This window comes from Martes martes (assembly GCF_963455335.1).
Source record: "Martes martes genome assembly, chromosome: 15".
Classification (NCBI taxonomy): domain Eukaryota; kingdom Metazoa; phylum Chordata; class Mammalia; order Carnivora; family Mustelidae; genus Martes; species Martes martes.
The window spans coordinates 2,715,471-2,737,841 of NC_137903.1; the positions used below are offsets into that span (position 1 = coordinate 2,715,471).

General features: G+C 55.0%; 1 protein-coding gene across 1 annotated transcript; it reads right to left on the minus strand.

The window, feature by feature from the left end:
* Positions 1-13,710: 13,710 nt before the first annotated feature.
* On the minus strand, positions 13,711-18,468 carry LOC308356016 (SLAM family member 9-like). Its single transcript, XM_080824619.1, has 5 exons — positions 18,085-18,468; positions 16,218-16,514; positions 14,565-14,705; positions 14,280-14,370; positions 13,711-14,021 (listed from the first exon to the last, which is right to left on the minus strand). Exons 1-4 carry the CDS (start codon positions 18,425-18,427, stop codon positions 14,312-14,314), a joined length of 840 nt encoding a protein of 279 aa, XP_080680745.1. The 5' UTR covers positions 18,428-18,468; the 3' UTR covers positions 13,711-14,021; positions 14,280-14,311.
* Between the last annotated feature and the right edge of the window lie 3,903 nt (positions 18,469-22,371).

Here is a 22,371-nt window from a genome sequence, read left to right on the forward strand (position 1 = left end):
TCAGGGTGGGATTGCTTTTCCCACACTCAGGCTCTTCTGGAAACTTCCATCCTGCCTGGACACAACTCCCTGGACAGAGACGTTATGGACAGAGAGCTTATGACCTTGAGCTGGAGGACATGGGTTGGTCAGTTTGGCTTCTGTGCTGACCTTGGGCTTCCAGCTGGACACCCTCCTGGAGATGCAGGGACTCCATCTGTGGCTGCGGGAGGCGCGGACTCTCAGATCAGACGTGGTGAGGCTGAATCCCTCTTCCCCACGCCTTCCCTGCATGTCCCTGGACACAGGGCTGGAGAGCCCTGAGTCCTGAGCTCACAGCATGTTGGAGATGGGGAGCTGCTGCAAGAGTCGCTGTTCGGGGCTGGTGAGCTACCTGTGCTCCAGGAGACTCCAGAATGCCCTTGGGGGAGAGATGTCGTGCATCAGGACCACGTTTGCTTTCCTTTCCAGGTTTCTAGGAGCACCCACCTGCCCCCTTCCCCTCCTTTTCTTTCAGAGAAGCAGGAGTGACCTTGGGGACAGGCAGTCCCTGAGGGAGAAACTCCCTCTATCAGCCAGCAGCTATCTGCATTTCCACACAGGATCCTGGAGCCCACGCCCAGTGAAGACACATCAGTGTGAATCAGAACGTCCTTCCTGACATGGACAATGGATTCTTCCCCCACCAGAGAGCAAAGCCATGAACCCCAGGGAATCAGTGATCTTGGGTGGCGGTCGGATGGGAAGGGACAGGTCGCCATTGGATGGCAAGGGACAGGTGAGGAACAAGAAATTCACTACTAGATCCTCTCAGTAGATGCCGAAAAAGTACTTGACAAAGTACAGCATCCGTTCCAGATCAAACTCTTCACAGTGTAGGGATAGAGGGCACATACCTCAGTATCATCAAAGCCATCTATGAAAAACCCTCAGCGAATACCATTCTCAATGGGGAAAAACTGAGAGCCTTCCCCCTAAGGGCAGGAACATGACAGGGATGTCCATTATCCATTATCACCATTGCCGTTCAACATAGTAGAAGTCCTAGTGTCAGCGATCAGACAACAAAAAGAAATAAAAGGCATCCGAATCAGCAAAGAAGTCAAACTCTTACTCTTTGCAAATGATATGATACTTTATGTGGAAAACCTAAATGATAGTTTATGTGGAAAATGATACTTTATGTGGAAACCCCCCAAACTGCTAGAACTCATACAGGAATTCAGTAAAGTGTCAGGATATAAACTCATTGCATGGAAATCAGCTGCATTTCTATACACCAATAATAATACAGAAGAAAAAGAAATTAAGGAGTCAGTCCCATTTACAATTGTATTCAAAAGCCATAATATACCTAGGAATAGACCTAACCAACAAGGCAAGGGATCTGTACTCAGAAAACTATAGAATACTCATGAAAGACATTGAGGAAGACAGAAAGAAATGAAAAGACATTCCATGCTCATGGATAGGAAGAACATATATTGTGAAAACACCTAGCTACCTAAGGCAATCTACAGTTTTAATGCCATCCCTACCAAAATACCATCAAAAAATTTCTCAAAAAATAGGGACAAATAATCCTAAAATTTATGTGGAACCAGAAAAAACCCTGAATAGCCAGAGGGATGTTGAACAAGAAATCAGGGTATCACAATTCCAGACTTCAAGATCTATTACAAAGCTGTAATCACCAAGATAGTATGGTACTGGCAAAAAACCAGACACATAGATCAATGACATGGAATAGAGAGCCCAGAAATGTTCCTGAACTCCATGGTCAACTCTCCCTTGACAAATAAGGACAGAATGCCCGGTGGAAAAAAGACAGTCTCTTCAACAAATGGTGTAGGGAAAATTGGACGGCCACATGCAGAAGGATGAAACTGGATCATTTCCTTACACCACACACAAAAATAGACTCAAAATGGATGAAAGACCTGAATGTGAGCCAGGAATCCATCAAAATCCTTGAGGAGAACACAGACAGCAACCTCTTTGCCCTCAGCCACAGCAACTTCTTCCCAGAAACATCCCAAAAGCAAGGGAGGCAAGGGCCAAAATGAACTATTGGGACTTCATCACAATCAAAAGCTTTTGCACAGCCACGGAAACAGTCAGCAAAACCCAAAGACACCTGACAGAATGGGAGAAGATATTTGCAAACGACATATCAGATAAAGGGCTAGTATCCAAAATCTATAAAGAACTTAGCAAACTCAGCACCCAGAGAACAAACAATCCAATCAAGAAATGGGCAGAGGACATGAACAGACATTTCTGCAAAGAAGACATTCAAATGGCCAACAGACACATGAAAAATTGCTCCAAATCACTCAGCATCAGGGAAATACAAATCAAAACCATAGTGAGATATCACCTCACAACACTCAGAATGGCTAAAATTAACAAGTCAGGAAATGACAGATATTGGCAAGTATGTGGAGAAAGGGAATCCTCTTACACTGTTGGTGGGAATGCAAGCTGGTGTGGCCACTCTGGAAAACAGCATGGAGGTTCCTCAAAAAGTTGAAAATAGAGCTACCCTATGACCCAGCAATCGCATTACTGGGTATTTACTCTAAAGATACAAACGTAGTGATCCGAAGGGGCATGTGCACCCGAATGTTTATAGCAGCAATGTCCACAATAGCCAAACTATGGAAAGAGCCTAGATGTCCATCAACAGATGACTGGATACAGAACATTTGGTGTTTATATACAATGGAATACTATGCAGCCATCAAAAACACCGAAATCTTGCCATTTAATGACATGGGTGGAACTAGAGGGTATTATGCTAAATGAAATAAGTCAATCAGAGAAAGACAATTATCATATGATCTCACTGATATGAAGAATTTAAGAAACAAGACAGAGGATCACAGGGGAAGGGAGAGAAAAATGAAACAAGACAAAACCAGAAAGGGAGATAAACCACAAGGGACTCGTAATCTCAGGAAACAAACTGAGGGTTGCTGGGGAGTGGAGGGGGAGGGATAGGGTGCCTGGGTGATGGACATTGGGGAGGGTATGTGCTATGGTGAGTGCTGTAAATTGTGTAAGACTGAGAATTCACAGACCTGTACCCCTGAAGCAAATAATACATTATATGTTAAACAAAACAAAACAAAAAGAAATGCACTACTTCCCGCAGGCGCTGGAACAAATATGGAATGACTGAGGGACATGTGTCCCCAGCTTGCAGGCATGGTGGGAGGTCCGTAGAGCCCGAAGTCTCCCCACTGCCCTGGCGTCAGACACAGCAAGCTGAGAACATCTGGACCAGGGAGAAGGTGTCCCACCTGGGGCTGGTGTGGGAGCAGAACCCTGACCTTGCCACCGTCACCATTCAGGACAGCAGCTCTGTCCTGGCTTGGGCCTGGGGTCCTCCTTCCCATGACACTCAGAGCTACTGGATGCTGTCATTTGTGCCCAAACCCACAAGACCTTCCGACACAGGGATGGAAGGACTCCTACCTCTCTGAGATGCCGTCCTGGGGTCAGAATCTGCCCCCGATTCTCTAGACCCCATGAGTTGGCCTCGGCCCACCCCAGCACCGTAAGGATCCCACAGCTTGTCCCCCCTTTCTCTTCCTGGGCTCCTTGCCTGTGGATCGAGTGAGGAGGGGAGGCAGGCCCCTGTCCCCACTCTGCAGGGTGGACAGATCTCGGGGGAACCGCTTCCCAGGACCTGAGCCACAGAGCAGGGCCCCCACCCCGACCTGGGGGAAAATCGACCCCTGACAGCTGTGTGGGGTGTTGCTGAATTTGGACCTTGAAATTTAGTATCCTAAAGCAGAGACCACACTCCGCTGTTGTAACAATTATCTCTGTGGGTCTGAACACACCTTGTGGGCCTGGGACATCTGGTTTCCATGATTTCCCGAGCAGGTGCTCCTGGCATCTTTCAGGCCGTGCACATTCATTGAGCGCCTGCTGTGTGCAGGGCGCTGAGGCTCATGTCTTCATGGAACACGTCTTCCAGGCCCCATGGGCATCATGAACGTGGACAGCACTTGCAAGACGAACACCTCCCTCCTCCCAGACTGTGGGTCCCAGTCCTGCTGGGGGGCATTCTGCAGTCTCTGTAGGAAATCCAGGCCCCTGAGGCCAAGGACACATGTTCTGTCTTGTGTCCTCAGCTGTCACACGGGCCCTTCAGGGAGTGGGTGCAGAAGGACGTTTGCTGGATGGGAGGACGACTCTGCTTCCAGAAGCTTTGGGGTGGACCTGGGACAACTCTCCTCTGGACACTAAGCCCCGATGTGGGTAACTGACCGCACCCGAAGCAACCTAGGATTCCTCCCACGGGCATCACCACAGACAAAGGGCCTCAGGCTCTGTCTGGTCTCATCCATGGAAGGTGATCTAGACCCAGTCCCGGCTCAGAGCCACGCCTGCTTGAGCTCTGCTCCTCGGCCTCCCACCGCCTGGTTCCCAGAGGTCCTGCCAGAGAAGGCTGCTGCTCCCACCCCCCACCGACCCCAGTGAGCACCTGCCTCACCCCTGCCCCACCAGGCCCAGACCCAGGACCCGCTGCAGGCTGGTGGGGACCCCACGGTGTGATGCTGGGCTCAGGGTTCAGCTTCCTCTTCTAGTGGACATTTCCCTGAGTAGGCGATGGCTCACGCCGACTTAGCAGGAGCTCCAAAGGAACTTTGCTCCAAAAAAAGGAAGAAGGAACCTGAACCCCATGGTCATACATGTTGTGAATCTCAGAGTAAAGGATAAAACTGATGTTCCCCTGGAGTAGGGGCGGTGAACATTGCAGGAAGGATGGGGTTGTCACGTTTCCATATTCATCTGACCTCGGCCCCCATCCCGTGTTGAGGAGCATCTCTCACAGCTGATGCTCCCTGGATCCCACCGAGAATCACTGATAAGGGTAAATTGGGAGCCCGTGTGTGGACATGCTGAGTGACAGCGGCTGATCTGTGCTGAGTTCTCCCCATGAGCCCTCTACCCCTTCTTGCTCTCCCCACAGGACTGCTCCTGGGCCACGGGCTCCTTTCCCTGAACCCCTGTATGTTCACAGTAACACAACCCCATCCATGCATTGTATGTGAGCAGTTTAGGGGGACCCATCAGCCCCTGACTGAGACCCTCCCCGATGGTGGACTCGATCCTTCCACAAACAGTGCATGAGCTTCTACTGTGCACCTGCCCCACTCCAGGTGCTCACACACACATGCACAGACACATGCACACACATGCACACACACACACACACATACACACGCATGAGTGCACCCAGCAACCCCTCTGCCTTCCTCCCCTCCTCCATGGGGAAAGGGCATGCGCGGGAACCACAGTACATACAGTGAGCAGGGCTCTGGATGACAGAGCAGGGTGGGGACTCAGCACCTGGGAGTGTGGTTTCCAGGTTACACCAGGAGGTCAGAACAGGTTCCTCAAGAAGGAGACTTCTGAGAAAACATTGGAAGGAAGTGAAGAGTGACCGTGGACATCTGGGGGAATCGCTTTCCTGGCCCAGGTGACAGCCCGTGGAACGGCCCTCAGCTGGGACCTGCCTGGCCAGTTCCAGGAGCAGGAGGTCAGAGTGGCCGGAGCCTCCGTGAGCCCAGGAAAGACAGGTAGGAGATGGAGGTCCGAGAGGTAACAGGGGGCCTATCGGGTCCATCCTGACCTAGAATCCCGGGATGCCAGAGCCAGAAGGGCCTCAGAGTCTGCCCCATCACCCACCCCCTGCTGGACAGGTGAGAAAACAAGGGAAAGGCACGCCCTGGGGCACTGGAATAGAACTTGGCTCCTGAACAGCCTTTCTCAGACCCGACTCTGGCCGGAGCAGAGCTCACCGGCGCCTGGGGCAGGGCCTGCTGTCCTCCCTTCTAGTGTCCAGGACAGACCTGCCCCCCGCGGCCCAGCAAGGTGGGGCCGGGAGCCCTGGGTGCAGGCGGCTGTCGCTGCGGCTCCTTCCACCAGGGGGCGCTGCTCGCACAGCTTCCCCCACAGGCCCCTGGAGAGCTCAGGGCTGGGGTCCAGTCTTTCCTAAGGCTGCCCCAGGGCCGAACACTTAGGTGGGGGGCATTGGCCCGTAAGACAGGAGAGAGCGTGTTCCCGCCCAGTCACTGCACTCTGGCCTCTCAACACCACAGACACAGCTGTGTTCATTTGACAGGCAAACAGGGTGGCCAGAATGTTCAGTTCGCATTTGTGCGTTGACCTGCCAGGACGACCATCTCTCGGGCTCCTGCACCTGATCCGTCTCGTCTCTGCGTGTCCTGTGCTCCCGCCCCTGGCTTGGGTAGTGACCGTGGTGGTGTGACTTCTCTCACTGATGGGCGAGGGGGACCTGAGCTTTTATAAAGGTTCCCTCAGTGTCCCCATCTGTGTGGAGGGCAGTGTGGGGCGTGGGGAGGTGGGAGCACAGGAGAGTGAACGAACTGTCTGTGCCCAAACCAGTATCTGCCCATCAATGTGAGGCAGAAGCAGAATGAGTGACCCAGTGAGTCTGACCGCAGAGCTCAGCCCCTCTCTGTGCTGTGAAGAGCTTTGGAAACAAGGGCAGGTCCAGGACCCCAAGTCAGGGCCTGGTTCACATGAGGCGTCCTGCAGGAGACCCCCTCCCAACACAAGAGCCTGGAAACAGCTATAGGAAAGGTCACCCCCAGAAGGGAAGGGAAGGTTCCCTTACCCTGCCCCCAACCCCCCGCAGACAGTGTCACAGCCCAGCTGTCCCTAATGCAGGGCCCTTGGGAGGCTGTCCTGTCCCCTCACTCACACACATGCTCTCCTTAGCTGGGAGCTGGGACACAAGCACTCTGGGGGGTGGGGAGGGGTGCACACAAGGGCCTGAGATTGTAGACAGAGCTCCCCTGACAAAGCAGGACTCTGGAAAGTGAGACTCTGAGATACTGGTGACCTCAACCTCGGCCCCAGGGCAGGGCAATGACCTGCCATCCCTAAGAGAGGTTTGAGGGTGGTTTCCCCGACCTGGGGATGTGAGGGCATCCCAGACAGGCCCTGGTCCCCCCTTCCCTCCCTCAACCCTCGAGAGTCTGGAGAAATCAGGGTGTGGATACCAGCAAGCCCCCTGCTGCCCACCTCCCTCCCTTATACCTGCCTCCTGAGCCCCAGCAACGCCCACCCCAGAGCTGCCCCTCCGAATTGTCCCCCACTCCCAGGAAGTGGCTGACTTGGAGCATCAGGGTCTGGGAAAGGAACCGGCTGCCCCACAGGGAGTCCAAGACTATCCAGACCCAGGTCATACCTACTCACTAGATATGAGATAATTTTGAAGTTATATGCTGATGCTTCCCCAAATGAATGGACCTCCAGAACCTTCACTGTAATGTCCAGACCCTTGAATGTCATGGGATTTACAATCGATTTTCTGATGCTCTCCTGCATACCAGGACGTGTAGTATGTCTGCTGCTTCCTTCTCATTGGTCACATCTTGGTGATGGAATCCCCATGGAGATCAGCATGAGGGCAGATGGACTGAGACATGATGTTAGCAGCTATGATCCCAGCACAGCTGAGGTCCAAGGCTGGGTGCACACTGAGCAGGTCCAAACATAGGAGACCCTGGAGCTTGTCTTGGCAGAACCACGTGGGTATCTCAGGGTAGGTCATCTGCTGGGACAATGACATTCAACTTCATGTGGTTGATGTGGGGGCTTGGGTGGGCTCCCCTAGCAGCCCAGATGAGGCACCAATGATTTCAGAGCAAATGTTTCTCATCTCCCACCAACAAGTATTGAACAGGTACCAGCTAGCAGCTCTGTCTGCGTCACAGGTGATGGGACAGAGAACAAGGGGTCACTTCTGCTCTCAAGATGCCTGCAGGCTAGTGAGGGAGAAATTACACTGAAACAAAGGACACCCATGAGCATGAGCAGCATTTGTGAGCAGCCCAGGGAGCAGCTGAGATAGGGAAGAGGGAGAGGAGAGACTGTTCCTCATACAGACTCTGTCTGCTCACTTTTGCCAAAGAAATCAAGAAAGCAGGAACTATACAGTCTTGGAGAGTCTCCCCTGGAGGAGAGTTGACCAGGACCCAAGATTTGGTTTATTCCACTAATGCCCATTATTGTGGAGGTTTGGAAGGGGTGAGATGACAGGGAGTAGAGTAGCCAGAAACATCTGGGTCCCTCTACACTCCACCTGGATGGGGATGCAGTAGAAGGAACAAGATCCACTGATAGATTTATGGACATCTCAAGTCCCATCCACCCGGATTTTATCTTCTGCATCATGGGGATATACAGTTTCCCTTCCAACAACCTTCTAACATGGACGGACAGGATTCATCCACTCGGAGACCACGTGTCCAGTCCCTTTTCAGAGACTTGTCACCTCCAGTGTCCTCAAGCCTTCCTCCCTTGCCTCTAGCTGTGCGGCCAATGAAGAGTCATGGTGTAACCGAACCATGGCCACTGGGCACATGCGTGTCAGTGTCTGTCAACATTTCTCTCCTTCCTCGCTGGCCCTTTACTGTTGTAAACAACATTTTACTAAAAAACTTGTACAAAGTAAATCTGCTCTGATGAGCAGCACTGATATCATGTGTTACCTTCTTCTTGTCCCGAGAAGCTCAGAGGGGCGGAAGGACAGACCTGTCCAGGCATCGCTGCTCGGTTCCTCCCCCACACCTGTCCTCCCTCTGCATCCTGGTCTGGGTGTGGTGTTCATGCACCTGCTGAGGTCCCCCGGGACAGAAGGTAGCCTGGGAGCTCTTCAGGGTGACTGGACCCCTATGACAAGAAGGGAAATGTGACACTCACTGGGACGGTCAGGGAGAGTGGGGGGAAGAGGAAGGAAGAAGTGAGGGTGAGGGAGAGGATCTCGGGAAAATCAGCCAATGGGGAAACTGAAGCCCAGTGCAGAGAGCAAGTGATGTGGCTTCCGTGGGGCCATTCAGTGTGGGTGCTGGGGTGGGGTAGGAACAGGAACAGACAGAGGAAGGTCGAGGAGCACCTCAGATGGGTGCTGCTCAGACAGGAGACTGGACCCAGGACTGAAGGGCCCAGGTCACTCTAGAACTGCCATTCCCAGTCTGTGCTGATGGAGCTGGGTTAGCAGGAAGGAGGTAGGAAAATATGTGCTGTAGATACTAGTCTGGATTCTGCAGGAACCAGCAGTATAGGATGCTTACAGACCCAGAGAGATGTGCTGTAAGGAATGGCTCACACTATTATAGAGGCTGGTGAGTCAGGTCTGCAGGGAGGGTGAGCCAGGCTGAGATGCAGGGAAGATCTGCTGCTGGGGTTCAAGTCCAAGGTGGTCGGGAGGAGACACAAGGAAGAGCCAATACTGCAGTTCCAGTCTGACAGCCGGGTGCTGTCGAATTCTCCCTTGCTCAGGGGAGGTCAGTCTTTGCTCTTGCTGAGGCCTTCAACTGATGGAGTGAGGCCCACCCACAGTGTGGAGGGCAGTCTGCTTTACTCAAGGATCATTAAGGACACTCTTTATAGGTTTGTCTGCATAGAATATCCCAGGGAATTTACAAAAAATTCCTGGCACGCATAAGTGAGTTCGCCAAGACTACAGGATATAAGGACAACAGGGAGGGAAGGCACCCATTGGACGCTAGTCAGGATGTAATACAGGTTTGATTACTTATTTTCTCAGTCATTCCTATTTTATTTCTGTATTTCTAATGCGGACCTTATTTCTGTGTACAAAACCATGCCGGCCGTATATTAACATCATGTTTGCATCACCGTTCCATTTTCTCTTCAAAGATAAAAATCCAAGTTTACTAACCTACTCATTCATTCCTCCAAGGATTGAAAACTGACAACGTTTTCTTCAATCAGGTTTTCTGAGTATGAACTCAAAAGTTCAACACAACCAAACCACTAGGTCCTCCATCAAAAACAATATCATTTTGAAAATCATTATAAGAAGATAATTATACACAAGCACCTTAGTTCAGGCCTCAAAAACTAATTACATATTATTTCAGACAGAAAAGGAGACACTGATTTCCACTGATAGGAATTGTGACGTCGAGAGTTCAGAAAAAGTTGTCAGACAAAAAGTGTACACAAAGATGGTCACAGTGACATAAACTGAATGTCTGATACCAAGGGTATGATTAAGTGTGTGACGCGTGCACGTGAGAGACGATGCAGGTTTTATGAAGGTACTCAGTGGAAACATACTGTGGTACAGATACAATTCAACAGAAATACCAGATAAAAGAAAATGTCATCTCCATTATGGTGTCCATCGTGTTAAAATACATGGAGAAAAAAACTAGAGGAAGAAGTTAAAATGGGTTATGACTAGATAGTGCAATTACAGGTAATTTCTCTAAAAACTTCTCTAAGCTTTTCTGATCTTTCTAAATTTCTCATTCTGTAAGTTTCTCATTTTCTAAGCTTTTCTGGTTTTTCCAAATTTCTGAAACAAATGAATTTTGTGATTCCCAGAAAATAAATTTAAGGTTTGGGGCAAGTCAACGACAGTGGCTTATTATAGCCCATTTCTCCCAATGACTACAACCAAAAACCTTGGACAAAACAACAAGCAAGTATGTGAGGACTCTGAAAAGTGCACAGCTGGCGGATTGGGGAAGGACGTCAAAACGTCGTGAGACCCAGGATGGGCATGAGTTTCAGGGGCTTTTCCTTTACTGATTTCCTTCTTGGTTTGACCCCTTGATGGGCCAAGTCCCCAACCTGCATAGCCAGAACACAGAGCATAACCTCAGAGAGAACCACGAAAAAGGTCCCAGTGAGCCAGAGAGTGTGGGGAGCGATTCCGGGCTCCTTACCGCCTGCCTGGCCCATGGCTAGCCTCCGAGTTCAGCGTCCCGTGAAGCCCGAGAGACACCTGCAGAGCGTCTACGGCCCCGGAGAGAAGTGGGAAGTAAGAAAGGAGCCCCCTGGCCAACAGAGCGTGAGAAGAATCCTCGCGTCTTCCGGTTTCCTCTCACTCCTCTCACCTGGGGGGAGTCTGGTCTAGTCTATCCCAGCACACGGGGAGGAGGGGCCGGTGGGAAGAAGTGTAGCTATCACATCCGGAGAGCCCCGGGTTTCTAGCTAGGGCTCCACGTAGCCAAAAGATACGGGGACATCTCAGAAAAGAAAGAGCGAGAAAAGGATCCCCATCACGAGTCCTAAGCCCGCCTCCGAACGGCACCGTGGAGGACAGAGCTGAGGGACAGCTGCAGAGACGTTGACACTTGACCTGGGACATAATCCACCACCCGAGTCCCAAGCTATGTGCTGAATGACACACGTGGGTGGATCATCTTGGGTTTAATAAATTTCTATACATTGTCTATAACCGAATGTCCGTGATGTCCTCCCGGGCTGGTCGTCCCATACTGCTCTGGTCCAGCTCCAAGCAGGCTGCGGGCAGAGCCAGGCCTGGCTGCGCCTCGAGGTGCCCGGAAGCCTCAGGCCAGCAGGTGCCTCTGCAGAAGGGGCACAGGAAACGCTGCTCCTCGTCCCTCCCCTTCCTCCACGGGGACCTGGTGACAGGGGAGCAAAAGGTTCCCCTGCAGGACCGCAGCAGGTGCACATCTGTCCATGCACACGGCTCCTCACGCCTGAAGCTCAGAGGCCCAGGGGGTGCTGCCAGGGGCAGGAGGGGGACCAACATGGATTTAGAAGTCGGTGCTCCTGGTCCCGGGAGCGCACTGAGGCTCCCGAGTGGTCTGCAGACACGGACAGTCATCCAGTCCAGGCCCACGGCATGGGTGAGAGGGTGGGATGGGCTGCGGGGGGCGGGGAGCCCTGTGTGGCTCTGTGGGGGGTATCGTGGCCTCGTGCACTCACCTCCAGTCCTCACCCCCTCACTGTCCGGATTACACTGAGAATAGGAATCATGTCAAACGTCTGTCCCCACCGTGTGCTATGTGGCTAATGACAGCGTCACCACCTGCTGGAGTTCCTGCTTCCCAGTGCCTGGATGTGGTTTCTCCCTGCTCCCCGCCCACCAGCAAGGGTGAGCTGTCGGGACCCCGGAGGGAACAGAGCTGAGCTCAGAAACGGGCCACATGATTCAGGGACACGGCCCTGCTCTGCCAGCTACCCCGATGTGACAATGTTCTCAGACACTTGGAGTCCTCCTTTCTATTGTGATCTGTGTGTTTGTGGGTCAGCCCTAGTTCTGACTAGACGGCTGCACGGCTGGAGGCTGGTGTGTGTGTTTGTGTGCGCGCTCCTGTGCAGACACTGAGATTTCAGGATGGGAAGTGATTCTTCTTTCCTCTGATCTGAGGGGATCTACCTGTTTCCAGTGGATCGGGATCAGCTGAGAGATGGAGAGGAAGGGGTATTTGAGACACACTCTGTCTTGCTTGAATTACTAATTTGGCCAACTGCAAGCGGCGTTGTCACCTGGGGGGATGGTGGTAGAGCATGGGAGGAGAGAAAATGTGTCCCATACCAAGGGGGGAACTTACGGTATTTTCCCTGGGCTCAGGTGAGCAGCTCCCACGCCCCCCCCCTCCCCAACACAAACATGCACTGTTACTGCCTGATTACACACGTGATCACAGCTTCTGCTTTCCTTCCTGTGGGAGAGGAGGTCCGGCTCTTTCTCACCAGGTTCCTGGTATTACAGAAAGGGACGTGGGGGACGTGACCCTGGGAGGAGAGGGAAGAGGAGGACACAGGGGCAGGGGTTGGCCCATGAGTCTGGAGGGCAGCAACGGGGCTCAGCAGAAGGGGCGGGTGGGGAGGCTTCCCTGGGCATCGACAGTGTGACCGGTCCCTGAACCCCAGGAGCCGGGGCCCCAGAGAGAGAAGGACACCGGGGATGGGAGGGTCCTGCCCAAACCCAGGGAAGCACCGCCCTGTGAGCGAAGAGCAGCCCTGGGGGGACGGCGGAGAGTCTGGGAGGACGGCAGGTGGGCCCGGGGTCCAGGGGAGGCGGTCAGGGAACGTGAGGAGAGGGAGTTGGAGCAGGAAAGGGACATCAACGGTGTCACATGGGGGTCACCTCCCATGCTCTAGGGGTCACTGTGAGGTGAAGCCAAAGTCCAGGCTCAGCAAGGGGGCAGGGGCAGCATTGGGACGGTGTAAGGACTGCAGAGAAGGTTGGGCAGGGTCAGCAGGACGAACCAGAGAGAGGCAGGCAGGAGACTCCACGTCCCCAGAGAAGGGCCCTGAAGTGCAGGGAAAGTCCTCACTGAGCCCCGAGGAGCTCCGAGTCCTGCGTGGGGACAGCAGAGAGGGGGACGTCATTCTGTGCAGTCAGTTAAAGCTCACTGTCAGGAACTAGAAACTTCTGCCTGTGCTGAGCAGTAGGAGGCCGGACTGCTGGCCTGCAGGACAGGACAGAAGGAGGTTGGCCAGGACGTGGGACGGTCAGCCGAGGCCTGGAGAGACGGGCCTGGAGCTCCGATCCCTGGGCTGAGTCCTGACTCTGGCGCTCCCAGCCGTGCGGCCTGGAGAGTCAGCCTTTCTGGCTCCTTCTACTGATCTGTAAAGTGGGCACAAGGTTCCCCATCGCACAGAGAGTCTACCAGGACCCAGTGAATTAGGAGTGAGCAGAATGGACCGAACAGTGTGGGTCGCAGAGCCCGCCCTCAGCAAGCAGGGACGATTACGAATTCACAATGTCTGTAAAGAGCTCTCAGTGCAGGACTGACGGTTGGGGGTGCTCAGGACGGGCCCGGGGGGATGTTGTGATTCTCCACGGTTTGTCTCAGAGGCTGCGGGTCTGAGAGCCAGTTTGATGTCGAACAGATGAGGGGGACAGGGGGGCTGTGTAGGGTTGCCATGTAGCAGAGGCTGAGTGGTCCTGGAACAGGTTTGGACCAATTTATTTACTCGGTTTCCCTGATCTACCACTGTGTGTGTCTCACGGGAAGCTTGTGCGCAAGGATTTAGCACAGAAATAACTGCTGGATCCATTCAGTCCCTGCTCAGAGCCGTTGGAGGTGAAAGAGACTGGACCAGAGCTGCGGGCGTCATGCTCCCGAGACAGGTGTCCCCGGGGTGGGATCTCCTGCTTCTTCCCATTAAATCATGGTCATGGCCTGGTCTGGCCTGCGGACCTCACTGTAGACAGCATTGAGAGAGTTCTCCTCTTCTAGATGTGGTTCTCCCCTACCCTGGAATGCAGACGGAGGGATCCTGGAACAGCTGAGGCACGCAGAGGGACCCTCAAAGACCCAGGGCTGCTGACATGACCTCCCTCAGCACCCAGCACTGCATGGACCCCAGTAGAATGTTCTTAAGTTAATACTGTGTTGTCTGGAAGGGGTTATGGAGGCCTGGAGAAAAAAGCCTAGAGATGACTGGGATCGAAGGCACATACCCTGGCATAGAGGGACTTGGGAGAACCCAGATGCCTCCTCCCCAAGCCTCACCTTGTCCCTGTGGTCTCCAGACTCCTGCTGGCTTAGCTCTGCATAGTGGATATAACGATCATGTTCCCATGTTCTTCCTGCGATCCTGTCCCTGAGTCACACACAGATGGAGCTTGAGTCTCAGCCTGGAGACCTGTACCCTCCCCCTCCATGACTCCCATGGCCATAGCCACACCTGCCAGCCGCCTGCAGGGACATTCCCTGAGCAGGAAAATATAGGTAAAGGGAACCCAGTTCCTGAGGGGGAGGGAGGTGTCTGGACATGGGAAGGAGAAGTCAACCTGCCTCTCCCAGGCTCCACGTTCTTCTTCATCCCACGTGTCTTGCAAAGGTAGAGTTCAGCCCCGAGGATCAGCAGCAGGACCGCAATAGACACCAGGATACCGCGCAAGTGGGCAACACTGGTCTGTCCTTGGGCATCTGTTTCTATCGCACAGAGAGAGTGAAGAAGATGAAGGCGACAGGGAACTGAGGACGCCCATTGCCAGGCACATAGAGACTCTGAAGGGACCTGGTCAGGAGCTCGAGAGGGAGGAGCATGGCAGCGGCTCTCACTCAGTCAGTTCCTGAACTCCTGCTTGGGGCCAGGGTGCTGAGAGGAGCAGGACACGGTGCTCGCCCTTGAGGAGCCCCTCAGCAGGGGGAGGCCTGAAGACATGCTAGAGGCAGCCAGCCAGAGCCATCCCAGGACACTAGAGCTTACACCTTGTACCCAGGTCACTGGGAAGAGCCTCCCGGAGGAGGTGATGGCCAAATCTGGTCTTGAGGGAGGAGTAGGAGATTGCCCGATACTCGGGGTGGGTGAGGCATCCCAGGACAGAGAGCCATGACCAGGAATGGCTGTGACAACTCCCCAGCCCTAGGAGGTGGTGGCACCCACTGGGGCAGGCCAGAGAGGGACCAGGTTGGTGGAGCTGGGTGGGAGGGTGAGAGGGAGGCAGGAACCTGTTTCCAGAGCACCCAGTGGGTTCCTGAGCCATGAGCTCCCTCTGGGATCAGGGATACTGAGGCAGCAGGTCACTCAGGAGCTGGTGGAGGAGGGGGTGGAGGCTGAGGGGAATCACGTGGAACCAGGACATTCATTCATTCAGGGACACACTGACTCTAAGCAAAGTGCCTGAGGTGGAGGTTGGGACGGGCATTCAAAGGAGAAGCAGTCATGGCCCCTCCCCTATAGGGGTTCACTACAGTGGAGACTAATCCTGGGCCAGAGCATCAGCTCCCAGTGTGGGGCAACTGACCGTCCCTTAGAGGAGACGAGGTGTGAGGGCAGGACAGCAGCAGCTCCTGCAGGGCCCTGAGCCATCGAGGCTGAGGAGCCCCTGTGCAAACTCTCTTCATGCTGGGACTGTCCCCAGCACACAGTCCTGTGGGACTGCCCGGGTCACAGGCCCCTGGAGCCAGTTGCAGGGAGGGGATCCCTGGATGGGAATAGGTGGGGAGTGGGGCACTCCTGACTTGGAAGTGCTGAGGGCAGAGGGAGGGGCCTGAGCAGAGGCTGGCAGCCGAGGAGAGCGGGACACATCGGGACTGCAGGGAAGCAGGTGGGTGTAATGTGTGTCTGTGAGACCAGAAACCAGCAGAGGAGCTGTGAGCCCTGAATCCTGCAGGAGTCACTGGCCCAGACCCCTCCGATGGCACAGACCACGGACACCCCCAACTGGCTTTTCCTGAACACCACCGTGGACACACTTGGGATGATGGATGAGGGTGGGGAGAGATACCTGCTGGGTGCTGCCCGGACCAGCAGGGGTGAGGGCTGGAGAGCAGCACGGGAGTGACACCAATGGGCAGAAGCAGGTTGGATGTGCTGCCAGAGTCCTGGACGGGGTGACCAGGCGGCAGGGGGTGACATAAACATGGGGGACAGAAGCTGAGAACCCGCGCCCTGGGCTCTCTGGGCTACTGGAGTCCCTCCCCTCTGGTAGGAGCACTCACTGTGAACACAGATGTCCCCAAGGTCCAGGGTGACAGTTTTCTGATCTCCCTCGTAGCTGACCTCACAGGTGAGTTTGGGGCTGGGCTGGCTCAGGGGCAGGTTCACAGCCAGTGTCCAGGGGTTGGGAGATGGTCCTGGGGCCGGTCTCTGCTCCAGCTCCCTGGGGAGACCCTCGCTCTCCCAGGACACCGTCAGGTCCTCCCTGGTTCTCGTGAGGTCACACTCCAAGGTGAGGTTGCACCCGCCTGGTGTGAGGGACAGAACCGTGGCCCGGATCTGGGGAAGGGGCACAGGCTCTGGGGCGGGAGGGACAAGAGGACAGAGTCTCAGGTGAGTGGAGAACATCACAGCTCTGGCTTTCTTCTGCGGATTCTCCCTGAAGCTCTGGCTTCCTCCCCCTAAGGGCAGGGATTGCATTTTACAGATCACAGAGAATTGACCCAAATATACGGCAGGTGCTAGAATGGAAAGGAGCCACTGAGTTTAGCTCTATGTGATTTCACTAGACTGAGCACGTCTTACAAATCTCCCCTGAGATATAATGTGGACCCCACCTACCCAAAGCCCATAATTTGAGGAAGACGGAGTGTCCCTTAGAAGAAGAAATCAGGGACAGAAGGATTTTCCAGTTCCAAGACCCAGCCCTACTGTTCCTGCTTGGATGGTTCCTGGAACAGCACAGCCCGTGGTGCAGACGGCCACTGGCCAGCTCTGGGAGCCCAGAGAGCAGCCCCAGACTCCCCCAGGAGTGACCGCAGTGGAGGTCACTGGGAATGGCCTCCCTGATTTGTGGTTGGATTATACCCTGAGCTTGGGGTCCACACGGGAAGACAAGGGACAGACTGATAATCAGTTGGAAATCTCTAGGTCGTGAGGATGCAAAGGCCACTCTTTCCCTGGGGCATATGTCCCTGCGTGGGGGGGTGGAAGGTGCAGGGAGAGCGAGCTGCTCCCTGAGGGTCTGGGGAGGGGTTACCCTGTGAATTCTCTTCCATCCGTGGAGGTTCAGAGCTGGACCGTGGAGTCTGTGAGTGAACTGACTCGGGCTGGGCTGAGAAGGATAAGGGGACGGGGCGGGGAGAACCTCACGTGGGATTCCGGATACTACTAGGTTCCGAGTGTCCCCCAACCATGGCCACATGCTGACCCTCAGAGCCCGTAGGTGTCTTACGTTCCAGGGCAAAGGGGAACTGAGGCTGAGACCCAGCGGACTCTAAACTAGAGATGGTCTGGATTCCCCAGACAAGCCCCATGTGATCACAGGGTCCTCACAAGTGGGAGGAGGCAGGAGAGGAGGTGGGAGGGACACAGTACCAGAGGAGCTCATCCCACCATTCCACCTGTGAAGGGGGAAGAAGGGACCACGATCCAGAGGGTGCAGGTGCCCCTAGAAGCGGGGACAGGAACAGAAGTGGATTCTCCCCGGAGCCTCCAGAGAGGAGACAGCCCTGATGACACCTGGACCTCATGGCAGAGACGCTGGGGTCTGACTCCCACCCTACAACCCAGGAGGACCCCCAGGGGGTGGTGTGGTCAGCCACTGAGGTGCAGTCACCTGTTACAGCAGCATTAGACAGTAAGAGTCCCACCAAGGACCCTGACTCCTATGTGGACAATGAGTGTTATGGCAAAATCCCCATTTCCCCCCATTCCGTGTTTCCTCCTAAAGCACAGACGTGATTTTTCCCTGGTGTGAGTCTCAGCTCTGCCTGCCTTTGTGGCGACCTCACAGCATCGAATTTCTGGGGAGATGATCAAGTCTGAAGGCTGCGGTCTGGAAGGAATCCTGCAAGCGGCGCGCTCGGACACTCCTGGGGACAGAGGAAGGGGGTCAGCTGTGGGACTGGGGGAGGGGCCGCCACGTACCGTAGACCGTCAGGTGGAAATCTTCGTCATACTCTATTCCTCCAGTTAAAGAGACTCGAGCTCGGTACAGCCCACTGTCCTCAAGGGTCAGGTTGTCAATCCTCAGCGTCATTGTGTTGAGCACATGGACCCTCTTCTCGAACTTGTCCGGGATGTTGCCCCATCGTGTAACATCTCCTCTGGGACTAACTCGGAGTATGGCTGTGTATATCGATCCAGTTTTAATGCTCCAAGTAATATTCTCCAGCTCAGCTCCTGAAGATTCTGGATTTCTGGTCACTTCAAACAACACAGAAGCTCCTTGAATCCCCTTCAGAGGAACAGGGATTCCAGAATCCTCCATGGCAGACCCACGGGCTCCAGGACTCTGGGTCACAGCGCTGCAGACACCTAGGGCATAGGACGCAGAAGACATGGGTGGTTTTCATTAGGAATAAAGGAGAAAACCCTAGAATCCTGCTTCATGAAATCCATCCCATGTGCCCCCTGGAGTCTGGGAAGGCAGGAGAGTGCCATGAGTTTGGGGCTGGAATCCCTCCTGGTCCCAGGGGAGCGTCCCCTTGAACAGGTCACGGGAACTTGCTCACCTGCAGTGTCCTGACCCCTGACAGCGAGAGGACGAATGTCAGGAGATCTGGGATCCGAAGCAGGAGCACATTTTGGGGCCACACCGAGAGCATTTCTGCGAGAGGCAGGTTCTCACGGGGCTGCAGAGACCCCTCGTGCCCACAGGCCGTGCGAGCTCTGCCCCTGGAGGGGGGTCGCTTCTGGGGACTCGCCTCTAAGAAGCAGAGTGCCGCTAAGGTGATGGACGGTCCTCAGGGACAGCAGGTCTGACTGGAGTGTGACCCCGTCTCGCTCTGACGAAGTCCGGTGCTTCACATTGTGGCGTCCCCATGGAGAGACCCCCACAGGGAGGGAGGGAGGACAGCCTCTGGCCAACAGCCGGGGAGGGGTGAGGTTCCAACACAGCCCTGCATACCCCACTCAGGAGCGGAGACAGAGACAGCAGTCCCTGTCAGGACGCAGGACGAGGGCAGGACAGGAGGGAGACATGGAGCAGAGACGTTGGAGAAGCCACAGGACAGTCCTGCTCAGGGGGAGACCCCCATTCCCAGGATGTCACAGTGGAGGGCCTTCGAGGGGACCTTTCACAGAGCAGGGGATCTTCTTTGGGGGGAACTTGCCCCGACTCACCCAGGGAAGAGCCATACCTAGAATCGGCTTCCCTCTCCTCCAGCCCAGTGGCTCCTGTAGGATCCTTCCATGCACCTTTCCCCTGATGTCCTCATGTCCTCCACCTGCCTTGCACAAGGCTCTTCCCTCCCAGCTCTGCTGTCTGGTCAGTAGACTCTGAGCAGGTCTGGGGTCTCACCCCCCAGCTATTGTCCCGGGAGAGGGGACTCAAGTACTCAGCGAGCTTTGGCAGGGCAGGGACGTGGGGCCACCTGAGGGTTAACCAGCACCTGCAGGAAAGGGGGGAGCCGGGGACAGAGGAGGCTCAGCCCTCAGGCTGTGGGGAAGGAGCGGCCCAGAAGCTGGAAGCCCACTCAGGACGCGAGGAAGACGCGACAGTGCTCAGATCTGCAAATGATCCTGACCCCAAAGAGGGACAGAAGGTCAGGGGTGGGGTGGGTGTGAGCAAGAGAGTCTGAGTTTATTTAAATAAGATGAAATTTGACTTTCAACCGTCAACATAACATTTTGTCTCTCTCTCTCTTTCTTCTCTGCAGCCCTCCCTTAGTTCCTTTCTCTCTTACATAATCTTCCAACCTAGACATTTATGTAGGAAACTATGTAATTTCCCGTATGTCTCCAATTAAATAAAATTGATAATGGTTGAAAGGCCACAATTGTTGATAGGAAGTTACCCTGTCAAAATGGTCTCAAAGCCTTGCAACACTCATTTTCTAATGATTTATCTCCCTGTTGCAAATGTCCTGGGATTCAAGAAATTTCCCAGAAACCCTGCATGCACAGAGGGGCTGGTGTGTTCACAGCAAATATTACAGACAATAATAGCTTTCCATGGGGTCTGCAGAATTCAGAACATCAAGAACTTAGTATTTTCTCCTGTGTTCTTTCTTAATTTATTACACAGAAGCATATAGTCTCTGAGGAAGTAAGAATGGAATATCGGGCTCTCCTTAAAACAGTCTTTCAGTTCTGTTTTGGGGCCCCCTCTGCTGCCCCCCAGGTCACCCCGACCCAGAGCCCAGGTCAGCAGTCTCCTGTTCCGGGCTCACTCTTGCACACAGCACGTGGGTTCAGACCCTTGAATTCTGGGGGCTCCTTTCCGTCTCTTGCAAACAGAATGTCACTGGATTCGGGGCCTCCTCTTGCCCAAGGAGCCAGACGAGCGCGGCCCCTCCAGCTCAGACAGGGGCTCGGGGTCGGCGCCTCCTGCACACAACAGCTGCAGAGGCTGTGCATCTCCCTGCATGGTAGGCGGGCAGGCCCATCCCCATCCCAGGTCCCCCGCAACTGCTCCTGGGTCTCCTCCACCCCTCTCCCCACGAGGCTCGAGGCTTTCCTGGCCTCACCGCACCAGGGAGGGTGGGGGGGGAGGGGATTCCCTTCCTGCCGCCAGGCAGCCGGGTCAGGTTCCCAGCCTGGCCTCAGCCCAAAGCTCCCCTTGTTCGCTCCGTCCACCCCGGGGCTCTAACCCAGCGCACCGCGTGTGCTCCGTCGTCACGGACCTGCTCCGTCTGGTCCTTCAGCACAGACCTCGGCCAGCCCGGGAGCTCCTGCCTCCCTGCCCACCCGGCGGCCTCCCTCCCAGGGGGCCCGGGCCACTCACTGAGGAGGAGGCTGGTCCATCGCAGGGGCCAGGAGGCCCCGCCCAGGAGGGGGTCTTCGGAGCAGGCGCCCATGGCCGCTGCCTCCCTGCTGGCTCCGCCTGGGCCTGTGAGGTTGCAGAAGAAAGCCAGAGTGCAGAGTCTAGAGAAGAGGAAAAGCATCACAGAGAAGAGCCCTAGCTCCTCCCCACCCCAAGGCGGGACTGACTGTTCCTGGGACACAGCTACCAGTCTTGATTAAACCATTCCTATCTCTCGTGTTAGCTCAGCACCTGCAGGGGGTGCTCAGGAGATAACTGTAGAGTAAACGTGGGAACAGCCGCCCTCTAGGAGGCCCGGTGCTGGAGAGGCCCCGTCCCTGTGCTCACAATCAGCCTGGTGGACTCCCATCCCCAACCTGCACCCCTAGGGTCCCAGACCTCTGTCCCTGGGCTCCCACTCAGCCTGGGCTGCCCAGCTCACCAGCGCAACCCGATGACCAGGTATAGAGTCCCTTCCTAGAGCAAGGACGTGGGGCCTCTCCTGCTTTGGGCCTGTCCTCTGTCTTTATACCATTTCACGAGTCACATTTCCTTTATGATTTTCTAGGAACCTCACTGTCAGGTGTCACAGTGAGAAGCTAGGAGCCCAAGAACAAAGAACTCTGAGAAATCCCGGGTCACCGCCGCTGTCCCATCCCAGTGTGTGGCCTCCAGCAATCACCGCATCCTGTCGGGCTCCCCTGTAACTGCTCTGCACCCCTCAGACCAGAGAGCCTTCGGCACTGCCCTGTTCCCCCGCTCCCACCCAGTGATGGGAGATCCCTTCCACGGGCCGTCCCTGAGCCTTGTGGGCAGAGACTCCTCCGATAGAGTCCAGATCTGGGCAGCTCATCCCCTGGTCCCTTCAGGATGATGGGGAGTCAATAGGCGGTGCCCCTCTCCCTATCCCTACAGCCCCGAGCGAGCCCTCTCAGGGTGAGAACTGTTTGCTTGTACAAACCCCAGCTTGGGGGAGAGGGCAGGGCCCAGGAGGGAGCCCCCAGCAGCCTCCTCCTTTCTCACAGCCGCAGGCAGAGGAAACAAGTCTGTGGTTGCATCTTGCAGGCTCTGAGGTCCGCGGCGGGCCTTTGCCGACCACAGCCGCCGCCTGCACTGGCTGAGTCACACAGAGGACAGACCTCCAGCCCAGCTCAGGGTGGGATTGCTTTTCCCACACTCGGGCTCTTCTGGAAACTTCCATCCTGCCTGGACACAACTCCCTCATGGACAGAGAACTGATGACCTTGAGCCTGAGGACATGTGCTGGGCAGCATGGCTTCTGTGCTGAGTTTAGGCTTCGGGCTGGACACCCTCCTGGAGATGCAGTGACTCCACTCGCAGCGGGGGGAGTGGGGGCTCTCTGACCAGACATGGTGAGGCTGAATCTCTCTTCCGCACACCTTCCCTGCATGTCCCTGAACACAGGGCTGAACGGTCCTGAGCCCCGAGCTCTCAGCACAGTGGGGACA